At 40.8% G+C, this 14,515-nt stretch overlaps 1 protein-coding gene across 1 annotated transcript; it reads right to left on the bottom strand.

The window, feature by feature from the left end:
* Positions 1-2,875: 2,875 nt before the first annotated feature.
* LOC141258474 (serine/threonine-protein kinase SBK1-like) lies at positions 2,876-5,193 on the bottom strand. The gene is made up of 3 exons (XM_073673468.1): positions 5,079-5,193; positions 3,832-4,034; positions 2,876-3,481 (listed from the first exon to the last, which is right to left on the bottom strand). The coding sequence occupies exons 1-3, from the start codon at positions 5,191-5,193 to the stop codon at positions 2,876-2,878; spliced, it is 924 nt and encodes a 307-aa protein (XP_073529569.1).
* Between the last annotated feature and the right edge of the window lie 9,322 nt (positions 5,194-14,515).

Genomic DNA, 14,515 nt, shown 5'->3' on the forward strand with positions numbered 1-14,515 from the left:
AATTAAATATGAAGACCCCGGTTGGCAAGTGTGTGGGTATTTGAAGGTCTTGTGCATGCTACTTGAGCACCTAGGTGGGTATACCAAATACACTTGTTTTCTTTGTCTATGGGACAGTAGAGACCGGCAAAATCACTGGACCAAGAAGAGTTTTCAGCTGATGGTGCTCGGTGAAAAAAATGTCCTCTGAAAAACTTTGGAACCTTCCTATAAAGATCTTCTACCACCTCTCCACACAAAATTGGGCTTGATAAAGCAATTTGTAAAATCACTTCCAAGAGATGGGGAATGCTACAAATATTTGGTCACCAAGTTTCCAAGTCTCTCGGAGGCAAAGTTGAAGGTGTGTTGGTTGGACCAGACATTAGAAGGCTTATAGCTGATAGCTTGTCAATACCATGACGGATGCTCAAAAAGAAGGGTGGATTGCATTTAAAGAGGTTGTAGAGAAATTTTTTAGCCTATAAAATTATCCTGACTACAAAAAGATCGTCGGATGAATGCTGAAAGCATTTCAAGCTTTACGTTGCCTGATGAGTTTGAAACTGCATTTCCTCCATTCCCATCTTGACTAATTTCCTGAAAATTTGGGAGCTGTGAGTGAAGAGCAGGATGAACGATTCCACCAGGACGTTAGAGATGGAAAGAAGATACCAGGAAAAATGGAGCATTACAATGATGGCAGACTACTGTTGGATGCTTCAGAGAAACATTCCAGATGCTACTCACAAGCATAAATGTACTAAAAGGAGCCTCACAGGGAAAAAAAAACAATTTTAGTGAGTGTTGGTGAGCTCATTTCAGTTCAAAAATGATTTTCATAAAGTGTATTAAAAAAACATTTTTATAAGTCTATTTTCATTTATTTTGCTGTATTTCCTTATTTAACATACTTGCCTAAATTGTCAGGGAGCGTGAAGTCCTATAACAAAAATGAGGTCATTTTCGGATTCAGCGCACCAAAAAACAATTATGTGGAATAACCAGAACAGCTCATGAAATATTTTTTGCAGACCTATCCATGCAAAATATTGAATTTTCTAGGGATCATTTTAGGGAATACAAGATAGTGTATAGAATGAAGGAGAGAAGGCAGATAATGATTGATACAATTCTACCCAACATGGAAAGTTCCATTCTTTTCCACATTTACTTTTCTTATAAGCTCTCTCCCCCTCCCCCCAAGACCAAATATTAAACCTTTATAATGTCCTCAATACAGGGTGAAACATTGATCCCCAGATATTTTAACCAAAATTCCTCAGCTACAGACGGTCTGTTAAAGGATGTTTAAAGGTTTCAGCAATATTGCAAATATACAGAAAAGTAACACTCCAGGCATGTAGCCCATTGTAAACTTTAGGGGATTAGATACACAATATTGTGGAAAAGTTTTTAGGCAGGTGTGAAAAAAAAAATTGCTTGATAGTAAGAAGCTTCCAAAAACAGAAATGTAAATTATTTGTTTTTATCAATTCATAAAATACAAAATGAATGAACAAAACATAAATCTGAATTGCATAAATATTTGGTGACCACCTTTTGCCTTCATCAGTTTATCTAGGTACTTGTATTTGCACAAAGTAGTTGAAGGAACTCTGCAAGGAGGTTTTTCCTAATATTTGGTAGTTGAGGAATAGATTGTCAGTTCTCAATTTATTGCTTTACTTCAAGACCTTTAATTTTCCAAGGAAATTGAAGATGGAGAACGGACTGCTGAGAAAAGGGACATTGAGTGAGGAGATTGTCAAACATGTTACGGCTTCACTCGACATCTCCCCACAAGCAGGTGAAGTGCAGTCTGGACTGTGTCTCCAGTTAATGTCTACTTGGTACATTGGATATTTCCCCTGCTTTGAAGCAATGGAAAACGATCCAGTCAAAGCAATGAAGAGAAGAACACCTAAAGCCCAGGTATCTATAGTAGGGCTCAAGACTAAATATTGTTCTTCTTTCAAGTCACACAGCTCTGAAGACATGTATGGAATAATATGTGACATGGATGACACATTGGTTTGACCCAACCTGTGGTAACCTAAGTCGCTCAGCTTGATTTGATAAGTCTTTGCCCATGAGCAACACATTGTCCGGCTTCAGGTCCCTGTGCACCAACCTTTTATCAAGCATATATTCGTGTATAACACAGCCGGGTGCTATCCGATGTTTTACTGGATAGCACTCAGCCCAATGTTATACAATGCGACAGTGCAGATCTGCAATGATTTTCTCGTGTCGATTCGGCATGCTGCGATTGCATCTGAGAATCTGCTGACACACACCCATACAAGTCTATGATTAGTTGTGAAACCTCAAACTGTACTCGGACGTCATTCAGGTGAAGTCCAATATACGTAGAGACAAGCAATAGAGGAGACGAAGAAATTACTTTGTCAGTCTCCTCTGCACTTGTGCTGTGATTTTCATATCAGAGGCTAGGAGCACAGTATTGGAGTATTACATGCAATACTCACACATGGTAAAGGTTCCTCTACTTCGCATAATTGTGGACCCCTCAGAAGTTTGGAATACCAGGACCTTGTGGGAATGATTGCCCCACCATATCTCTCCATAAAGTCTTAATGAATTTCCACTTCGGATCCAAGAGTCAGTGCGATACTTTCTGTATGGATCACTATAAATGGATTGCAGGCTTTGGTAATAAGACGTAATACAGAACCCGGAAAGCAGCACATTATAATAAACTCAAGCTGTTACATAACCACTGTAGAGCAAACCCAGAAGCAAAAATAGTAAAATGTGTAATTTATTAAGTTTGGCAATCAATAGAATATACAACATAAAACATATATTATGGTGGAAAAAAACAGTAAAAAAACAATGCCCTACTACAGAAGGAATCGATAAACTCAAGCTGTTAATTGTCCCCTACAACGTCTATGACCAATTCATCTTCATCAACTGCCGAGTTGGTGCCATACTCCAAGATGTTTAATTTCCAGGGAATATTTAGATAATCGAAGACCGAGAGAACTGGATGTCGAGAAGAAGGACATGGAGTGAGGAGATTGCAAAACATGTCTATGGCGTCTCTTGATAATCTCTCCCAATGAGCAGGTGGAGGAGAACAGTCTGGACTTTGTCTCCAGTTTATGTAGACTTGGTACCTTACATCAGTTTTCATTGCTTCAAGCCAGGGAAAATATCCAGACAAAGCAACAAAAAGAAGAACCCCAAAAGCCCAGGTATCAATAGTAGGGCCCAATATTAGAAATTCCTCTTCCTTCAAGTCACACAACTCTGGAGACATGTATGGAATAATATGTGACATGGACGACACATAGGTTCCCACAGGTTGGGTCAAACCAAAGTCACTGAGCTTGATTTGGTAACAGTCTTTGTCCTTGAGCAACACGTTATCCGGCTTCAGGTCCCTGTGCACCAACCCTCTACCATGCATATAGTCCAGAGCCCAAGAAATCTGTAACGCACACCTCTTGACTGCATCCTCAGGAATTCCAACCTGTGGAAAACAGATAAATATCATGAGATTTACTTGTGTAGTGTCTTATCTAAAGCAAAAATACTAAACTTTGAACATTTTGCTGATGTTGGAACAGACGATACTGCAGTAGGTAAAACTGCTACTGTGATGGTCATGTGGCATAAAATAGTGCCTTGGGAAACCCTCTTCCACCCTTTGACAGGGTCAATGTATTCCCAAAGACCCCCACACAAATTAATTAGTTAATTGTCTATGATTTATGGGGGCTATATAGATTCTTCCCCTGACTGATCTATCACCAGCATTTGATGATTCACAATAAAGTATGGGTATATTGTAGGAGAACATATGGAGCCGGCCTTACTTACCTCACTTTGGATGAGATGATGCAGGGTTCCTGCTGTTGCCAACTCCTGAGTCAGTACATAGTGGTCCATCGTGCTAATAAAGATGGGATATGTGCTGATGATGTCAGGGTGGTCAGAAAGGGTGATTGACAACGACAACTCCATCAGAAAGGTTTGCAGTTGAGTTCTGTCCTTTCTCACCAATTTAACAGCCACTGCGCCTCCTAAAGAGAAAAAAAGATCTCAAACTTTATATTCGAACACATTCCCATCACCACTAGCAATAGACATCAGCAGTTTGCTGGTGGATATCAATCCTTAATCCTCAAGCTCACTTCTTTAAGGTAGCACAAATATGCTAGTTTGGGGACAGCTTGGATTTACAGCAGTTAAATCCCAATTTTACCACTATAAATCTGATGCCAGATGTGTTTAATGGCCACTTATCTCCTTTATAAAAAAAAATAAAAATAAAAATAAAAAAATGAAATGCACATTTGATTTAAACCAAACAATTTAGATGAAAGTAGGGGAAACCGTGTGAGGCTGCTGTGCACATTAGAACAAAGTTGGCCGAACCAGCGAATATTTGCAGTATTGACTATCTGATGTGTTTGGCATCCTTCCAACTCTCCAGATAGATGTCAGGGAACAGAAAGATCAGGAAGATAGAAACTTATTGCACAATTGTTTGTTTTTTGGAGCTTTAAAAATCACTATCATAAGTAATACACAAAAGAACTGTCAGCCTCATGATATCTTGTCTGACTAACCCATACAAAGGAATGTTTGGCTCGGATGGGGATATAAAAATTCAGTGGTTTGAGTTCAATTTCTGATGCATTTTTCCTCCATAGAGATAATTTTGACAGTTGCTGTGTAACATTAAACTCAGGAACTCTCTCAAGTATTCATGTGTTCTCGGAGGGAGCCACCGATGGAATAATCTGGTGGCCACTTATCTCCAGTGAGGAAAAAAAAGTATTGGGAAACTGAACTCCAACTTTTTCATCCGTTTGTCACCTTGGGCATCCCCTATATACATTAGATGGTGATCAAGACCCCAAAAATTTGGCAGGTTTGGATGACCTTTGCTCCTGTATGGACATTTGTACAGCTGATGTAACTAAAATAATTTGGATCTGTCTATAAATATCTCGTGTCTATGGCCAGATAAACTCATTATTTCATTTTTATATATAAATTACCACTTTTATTTCATTGATTTACATAATTGACCATGTTTTGTTTTTGTCTTGTTCACATACCTGTCGATTTGTTCTGTGCCAGTAGAACTTTTCCGTATGACCCGTGGCCCAGCTCCTTGATGATGTTGTAGCATTCAGAAATTTCCTTAATCTCCAAGATTTGGAAGGCGGCCATTGCTGCTTGGAAGTAACTTTGTGCTAAGCAACAAACTCAATAGGACTCTAAAGGAAAATATAAGGAATATGATTAATACATCATCATGCAGTGATTACATTCCTGAGTTGTGGTCACTCATCATAATTAAGCCCCATGATCATTTAGAAACCAATCATAAACAGATGTGCCAGTCTGTGAAAGGATGGTTGACAACCCTTGTAAGAGGTATCTTAGTGGGCATATTGGTGGTTGTTAACCTTTTTATAGAGCTATTGTAATCATAGACAAAATTAGGATAAATTTAAATGGTTTTACTGTAGAATATAAGTGTTTGTATCTAGAGATTAGTTTTTATAGTTTTGCGGATTAGGACAAGTATGAAAATAAGAATCTGTGCTGGGTGTAATGTTACTGGAAATGAGAGTGATAGTTGTATGATCATTTGGCAAGAAGACATCATATCTCATAGTAAATAACAATAATGGATATATCATTGAAAAATAGTTTTACCTGGGTTGGGTTTTTGGTGAAGTTGATGATAAATGAGGTTCTGCTCCAAAACGTTGAGTGATCTCACTTTCTTATGGTTTCGTCAGAGAGGTCCTATCTCCACAGAGAAGTTCTCAGGAATAAATGAACAAGACCCATGTACTTCTAGCTTTTATAGGGAAGCAGCTAACCCACATTGAGGTCCATCTTCCTCCTTTGCCAATTGGATGTCAAAAACCTCCATAGGATTACAGAGGAATGTGTCACCTAGAACATGGGCATTCATGTAGACCCTATTGTCATTTAATTAGTAAACAGTCTTTCTAAGGAGCTGGTTGTCCCATAGTGGTATCAGGGAGGCGCCCACCTTAGTATTGTTTGTATTGCTAGTAAATTGCAAATGTAATTAGTTCTGAATTTATTCTGCCACCTATATTCTCGTCACACCTTCCCGGCCTCCTGCTGCTGTCATCAAAAGAGAAACTGGACCTTTTTTTGTTTGTCATGCGTGGTTCTTGTTCATGTATCCAGTATTCATTGCCATAAAGTGACTCAACATATCTTGTATAATAGTCTTGACCCAACTGACCTTATTATTACATGGAAATAACAGAATTGTCTATTTGTCTTAGAGTAAAGCTGGTAGTTCAACGAAGGGCAAAGGCACATTAGATGAAAACAGGGCAACGATCGATCGTTCAATGATAGCCCCAAACAAATCACAGGATATATTGGCCAATATTTATTTTTCATCTGCTGAAAAAATCCAACTCTCTGAACCAGTATGTTCAACAATTATAAATGTTCATCTGTCGAAATCCACAATTGTTTCTTTCCACCACACAGACAACAGTCGCTCATTATGGTTGAGGTCAGACATTTCATTCTAGATATATCTAATGTGTAGGGGTTTCTGATGTTCCACACCCAGCTCAGAGTTGGTGGATTTGTAAGGTTTTTTTTTTTTAACCAAATATGAGAAATATCTGCTGTAAAACTAGCAAATCACATCTGCACCAAATTGTGTGGATAATGATGGACGCAAAGAAATAATTCACTTACAAAATATTTTAATTGCAATATTTTGCATGGATTTTATTTCAAATTTCATTTAGGATTACTTCTTCCTCTTTCAAACTAATTTGTTCGAATTCATTTATAAATCCAGATTCTGCAACTGATTCTTCTCTGAAAATTTAGGTAGCATTAGGGTGAGATTTGTAAAATGTCAGCCTCTTATCTGCTGCAGTAATACACTGTCGACATTAGCTGCGCAGACTCAGAACATCTGAATGAGGCTTTCCTGGAAATTATTTCTTTTATTCTAATTAAAATAATGTTTTTTACCAGTGTACTTAATCTGATTTTCACCCATTTTATGTCCGTGTCCATTTTTCCCATCAGTGGTGCATCTGGTTTTCTTATGCAAAAAAAAAATTCAAGCTTCTACCTATTAAATAGTAAAAATGGAAAGCACTAAGACAGCGCTCTCATGTTGTCCATGTGTCATCTGTTGTTTTTTTTTTCTTTTTTTGGACCCTTTCTCTTGAATGAGCGAGTTTTAATCTGCAAAAGGGATCAAAAATGGAGAAGTCATAACTTTTTTTTAGCGCAATTCCACAATAAATAGACATGTTAACAGTCCCATAGCCTGTTATCTATCTATTCTTGTCTCACATCTATCTCAGATCTTTCAGCTGACAATTATCTCATGTGTATGGGGGAGGCTCCACAGTATTTGGTCTTGTCTCTTAGGCCACATTCAGTATTTGGTCAGTATTTTACATCAGTATTTGTAAGCCTAAACCAGGAGTGCGTGAAAAATGCCGAAGTGATGCACACTGTTACGGATCCGGGTGGTGGAACCTCTGTGCTGCGGTGCAAGGAGGGACCAGAGGGGCGTAACTAGGTATCAACTCGGACCGACCAAGGTCGTACGGCGGCTCAATCGACTCCGTGACCCGGGAAGGACCGAACAGAGGGACCAGGTGCTACTCTGGGGACCGACCTTGTATGAGAGCAGGTGACTCCCATGGGTCAGAAGGCAGGGACTGACCGGTACAGCAGATGAGCACAGCAGGCAGGCTGACGGGTAATCCGGGCAGACGGACTGGCAGGCACGGCAGGTAACAAGCAGGAGCCTCCAGGTAGGCTGGCTGGTAGGCACGGCAGGTAACAGGCAGGTGCTTCTAGGTAAGCAAGCTGGCAGGCATGGCAGGTAACAGGCAGGAGCCTCCTGGCTGGCTGGTAGGCACAGCAGGTAATAGGCAGGTGCTTCCAGGTAAGCAGGCGGACAGAGCCCATAGACAGACTGGCGGACTGGACTGTAGACAGACTGTCGGGCTGGAGAGAGTAGTCAGGCTGGCGGACTGGTCTTGTAGTCAGGCTGGCGGACTGGTCTTGTAATCAGGCTGGCGGACTGGTCTTGTAGTCAGGCTGGCGGGCTGGTCTTGTCGTCAGGCTGGCGGGCTGGTCTTGTCGTCAGGCTGGCGGGCTGGTCTTGTCGTCAGGCTGGCGGGCTGGTCTTGTCGTCAGGCTGGTGGGCTGGACTTGTCGTCAGGCTGGCGGGCTGGACTTGTCGTCTGGCTGGCAGCGGGACCTGAGGGCTGAAGCAGAGTAAAACACACAAAGCTACAACCTTGCACGGGCACCTCCATATTGGAGGAGGTGCCTTTTATAGGGGAAGTCCTCCGGCCATTGCCGGGGCCTTTTTAAGCACAGAGCCGGGGTGGCTGCGTGCACCAGCAGCAGCTGCAGGTAGGCCAGAAGACGCCGGAGCAGGACCGCGGCGTTAAGGGGGAGAGACGCCGATGCTACACACGTGTTTCTATTATACTTTTTCCTCTGATTTTTGGCTTACAGATACTGAGGTAAAAAAAAACACACCAACTACTGAACTTGTGAACGTGCCTTACAGATGTGCTCCCAATTAAGAGCCATCTCTGATCGATTATTTTGGTGGCAGATGACTTTCACACAGAACAGATCACATCACCTCTGGAGACCACCATAGATCTACAGCTTCTAGAATTACATGTTGCACAATGAAAAGTTATATTGCGGTACCGTGTTAGCCAGAAAAATCAATATAAATACTTTTATGGCCAAAAATGACAAAAGTATTCTCGGAATGATACCTTTATTGGCTAAACAGAAAAATTTATATCACTCCGAAAATCCTTTTGTTATTTTTGGGCATAAAAGAATTACAAGTGGATGTTCTCAGAGCCATTAGCATCACATTAGCCCCTTGGTGCCGCTCCTATGTGATCACTGGTTATTATGCAGCTCATTAGTACAATCAGGTGTTTCACATAGCCTCAGGTGTCTCCTTCTCCCCAGAAGCCAAGTTTCCATTTGGTACATTTATATAATTAATAAAATGTATTTAATATTATTTAAAAAATTTTTAATTAAATTCTATTCATGTTTAACTAGTTTTAGACTTCTGTGACCTGATCACAGCTGCAATCTGTGGAGATATCATCAGTAAGTTCTCCATTATGATATTGCATAACTCATTACTTGGAGAAATTCAAATTTGAAATACAGCCGATACGATAATGGTGGATAATTTTTTTTTCCACAATATAAATTAAATTGACAGATTCTCCTATTTAAAATTTTTCTGATCTTATCATAAAATTTAAGCTCAGCAGACTTTACCCTTAATAAAACAAAAAATAGATCTGAGAAAACTTTTAATGCTGGGAAACAAGCTCCGGCCATCCAGTAAACTTCTCTTCATCAGGAACCGCAAATATATTGTCCCCATTTTCTCAATATTTCCTCTGAGGTTCCCAGACCCCATCGTCTTCGTCATACATCTATCGTTCATCATGAAGGTTTGATCGATCAGGCCATCCCATCATTGACCTCCGAGCCCCAGCCAGCAGACCCTTACTCGAGCGTTGGATTTTTTGTTTCATAATTTTGTGAATAAAACATGTCTGAAATTTCCAAATCATCACATTCTTCTTTACACTTTACACATTGTCTTTTGGAATTGGGGTTGCACTTTATCTTTCTTACTCCACAAACAGAACAAGTTTTAATCAAATAAAGACACAAGTTTTCCCAATTGTGGTGAGGAGGAAGCAGACAACCTTACATGTGCTGTGGAGCTGTCCGGGGTTATCGGTAACAATATTTTGGATGATAGAAAATGTGGTATATATACTGTAACAGGAGATTGGGACAGAAGTGATATTACTCTAATATGGCAAAAAATGATTATGCAAAATATGGATTATTATAATAACAACCTAGAATTGAACGAGTACCAGAGTACGGAGTCAAATTGGAATGCTCGAGTGATCGGACCGAGTAACGAGCCCAATGTAAGTCTATGGGAAACTCGAGCATTTTTCAGGCGGCTCCCCCCGGCAGTCTGCAGAGAGCCTAAAAATTTCCCAAATCGATGGGAACATTGCTCAAATGACATGGGATCAGCATGGGGAAGACCCCTGGAAGCATTTCTGACTCCCAGGTCACAGCTGTCAACAACGTTGTCAGAGGTATTACGCCACTTTTTCGGACTCGCAATAAAACATAAAAAATTGGATTTTCCTCGGCAATATGTTAAGGAACATCCTTTCCAGGGTAAATAAAGAGTAAGTCTGCACCACCTTCTGAATGCATAATGACAGCACCTGAATCTTAATGGTAAATACATATCACATGCCATCTTTAAAATGCAGAAACAATAGTCCAATTGAAAGGAGATGATGAAAAAGCTGCACTCACAGTTTATGTAAAAATAGGAATCCTTTATTTCATATTTGGATAAAATGAATGGAAAACAGGGAGTGTGGGGAGGAGGTGGACGAGAGCTGTTTCGTGCTCTAACTAGTGCTTCTGCGGGTCCATGTGATTATTTCATATTCGGATAAAATTAATGGAATCAAGGACTCTTATTTTTACATAAACGGTGAGTGCAGCTTTTTCATCATTTCCTTTCAATTGGACTTTCCAGGGTAATGACTTGTATATAAGGCAAAATAAATAACCAAAAACAAAAATGCTTCTCCACACCTTGGGTTATGTTTACACGTAGTGTTTTTGATGTGTTTTTGCACTACTTTCAACCAAGACTTATCTGGCCATGTGGTGTGTTATACATCAGACACATCCTGTTTCAATTATGATGGAGGGACTATGAAAATCGCAAAGAGTATTTTTATAGGACCATCAGGTGGCCCTTACTATTATTAAAGGGCCAGCATTTGGCTATGCTTTGTTGTTCCCATTATTAACGAGTGGGTCTCCTATACTGTTATTCCTTATGTAGTGACGGCAAGGGCTGCCAAAAATTTCGACGCAACCCAATACCCCTTTGAAGAGACATAGAGGAGGGTCTCAGTAAAAAAAAAAATGTTCCCATTAGTTGTAATGCCCATGCTGTGACTGCAAGGGCTGCCAACATTTGGGAAAAACTCCACTAACAATTTAAAGACACATACAGCTGGGCCACAGTAACAACATTTTCCCATTTAGAAAGGAGAGGGTCTGCTATTCAGTTATAGGGTATGCAGTGAGTCCAACGGCTGACTAAATTGTTAGTGGAGTTTTTCCTAAATTTTAAGACCCATACAGCTGGGCCACAGTGATGAGTACGACATGTTCCCATTAGAAAGAGGGTCTGCTATTCAGTTTTAGGGTATGCAGTGAAGCAACAGCTGCCAAAAATTTGGAGGAACCCCCAATGCCCCTTGCAAGAGACGTAGAGGTTGGAGTGCCTCCTGAAAACAATGTTTCCATTATTAGGAATTGCTTCACTGCATAGGCAAACCGTATGGGAGACAGAACAGCTGCCAAAAATTTGGAAGAACTCCAATGCCCCTTGCAAGAGACATTATTTATATATATATATATATATATGTATGTGGAGGATGCGGAGAAGGAGGACAAGAGCAAATAGACAAAATCAGGAAGCGTATACCCATGTCTGGGTATGAAGACAGAGGTGCATGGGAATAGTTAGACTTCCCCAAAAAAACGATACTGTATTTGAATTTGTTATGCTTCTATCATTCATTGGTGTTGAGAAGTCTGGCCCAATCCAGCCCTTGTTCATTTTTGAGTCAGCCTGTCAGCATTTTCATTTGACAGGCAGATGCGCCTATTGGTTATAATTAGTCCGGCGGCACTAAAAGCCCGCTCTGACAAAATGCTAGTGGCAGGGCAGGCCAGGACCTCCAAGACATAGAGAGCCAAATCATGCCACGTGTCCAGCTTGGATACCCAATAATTATAAGGCACAGATGAATCACGGAGGAAGTTGGTATGGTCGGCAAGGTACTCCCTCACCATCTTCCGGAATGCTGCATTCCTTGTGAGAGTACCCCCCTGCCTCAGGACCTGTGCTATGGGAGAGTCTGAGAAAACTGTCCCAGAACTTTGACAGTGTTCCCCATCCTCTGCTGGATTGCATTTGTTGCTCTCTCCCCTGTACTCCTTGGTTGTCCAACGAACTCTGACCTCTGCTGCCAGCGTTTTCAGATGGCAATTTTTTAAATAGCTCTCCTTCTCCTTGGGTCTTGAAGTGTCACCTACCAGTAATGACTGTCACCCAAAATTTGGACTATGCGAGGGTCCCGGGAAACGCAGCGTAATATAAATTCAGCCATGTGTGCCAGACTGCAAAGAGGCAAGACTTCCGTGTCCTCACCAAGAGGATGACTGACCATGCTCTCCTCCTCATCCTCCTCCTCTTTCTCCCTGTCCTCAGGCCATCCACGCTGAACAGACGGTATGACAGTTGTGCAGGTAGTACCGTCTATAGCGCAGGAAACTAGATCCTGTTCTTCCTCCTCCTCCTCCTTCTCTTCCTCATTATCACCCAATCCACGTTGGGATGAGATGAGGCTGGACTGTGTGTAATCACCCTGTATGGTTCCTTGCTCCATCTCATCATGCAATGAATCCTCTTTAATTGTGAGCAGAGAGCGTTTCAGAAGGCAGAGAAGCGGGATGGTGATGCTAATTATGGCTTGATTCATGGTTCAGTGATTTCTCAAATCCGGCAGCTCCAGGTAGGATCTGCTTGTCAAAGTACCCCTACTGTGTACCCATTTTAGAAAGTCAGCTACAGCTTCCGCCGCCCTTGCTGTGCTTCAGCAGTGTTTGCAGCTTCTGGCTCAGACTGGTATGTGATGTCCCCATGCATTGGAACTCTACACTGCAGATGTTGGGAAGGATTTGTGAGCAGAAGAGGGCAGTTGTTGAGTACCCACATCAACAAGGCCGTCTGTATTCAGTTCAGACTCCACACATAAGACCTCAGGAGTGGACATGGATGTCAGACATATGTACCATCCTCCTAAACTTTGAGGACTCTCCCAAGATGGTGAGCGGTGATTACATCATAATTAGCATCACCATCCTGCTTCTGTCTTCTGAAACCCTCTCTGCTCACAATCAAAGAGGATGCATTGCAGGCGGAGCACGATAAGATGGAGCAAGGAACCATAGCGGGTGATTATACACAGCCCAGCCTCCTCTCATCCCAATGTGGATTGGGTGACAATGAGGAAGAGGAGGAGGAGGAAGAACAGGATCTAGTTTCTTGTGCTATAGATGGTACTATCTGCACAACTGTCATACCGTCTGTTCAGCGTGGATGGCCTGAGGACAGAGAGGAGGAGGAGGAGAGCATGGTCACTCGTCTTCTTGGTGAGGACCCGGAATTCTTACCTGTTAGCAGTCTGGCACGCATGGCTGAGTTAGTTACTCTGCCTTTCCCATGACCCTCGCTTTTTTAAAATTTTGGGTGACAGTCATTACTGGTTGGTGACACTTCTAGACCCACGCTACAAGGAGAACTTTATATCTTATTCCTGAGGCGGACAGGTCTACAAAAATGGGGCAGTACCAGAAAGCCTGCTATATATATATATATATATATATATATATATATATATATATATATATATATATATATATATATATATATATATATATATATATATATATATATATATATATATATATATATATATAATCATTTTTCCCCCTTTTAAAAATTATTTATATAAAGATATGGAGTTTTTTGGGACTCGATTACCTATGTAAGGGGGATTTTAAATGAGTGTGCTTTAATTTGCTAAACACGGCCTCCGCCCTAACTGACATGTTTCTGCTTTCTATATAAAGCAATCATGGCTTTTGTTCATTTAGATAAATATACCCGATGAAGACAATTTTATGTCGAAATGCATTGTATGGTGAAATAAAGATCGTACAGGAAATATTTGCCTATATTTACCTGTATTATCAATTATTGGGAGAGCACTTGGCCTGGAGAGAAATCGATGTCCATTACATTCCTATGACAACTCTGAAGGGGTTCTCAATAGCTACCAGGAACATGCAGCAGACCAGCAGGGAAGGAAAACTCACTATTGTGATCCTTAAGGATCGATATGCAAGACTGCAAGATCCATAAATAGGTGAGTACAATATTGATTTGTATGCACCCATCTTAGTGAAGCATCTACATTTAGATCTGTGTGCTCTGTTTCTTTCTCTCTTTTTTTACAGAAAAACAAAACATTGTCATGATGGGCCATTAAATCGAATTTTTTTTCACTTTGAATGTTGTGCTGCCTCCAATTTTTTGAACCATATTGAAAGTTTGACACCCAGACACTACATGTTGGTGCTGCTTCTGTTTTTTAGATAGACAGACTTAAGTTTGTCTACCACAAGTTTGACATCGCCCAACAGGCACAAACACAGAATATCTGCTCGGAGTAAGATGTGCCCTGAACAAAGTTATTTCCACTATGGGCATATCCAAAGCACATGGTTACTCCATCAGATGATCACATGACATACGTTCACATGGTTA

This window comes from Phyllobates terribilis, unplaced genomic scaffold (genome assembly GCF_046119375.1).
Source record: "Phyllobates terribilis strain yellow unplaced genomic scaffold, ASM4611937v1 Scaffold_3__8_contigs__length_932513732, whole genome shotgun sequence".
NCBI classification, from domain to species: Eukaryota; Metazoa; Chordata; class Amphibia; order Anura; family Dendrobatidae; genus Phyllobates; species Phyllobates terribilis.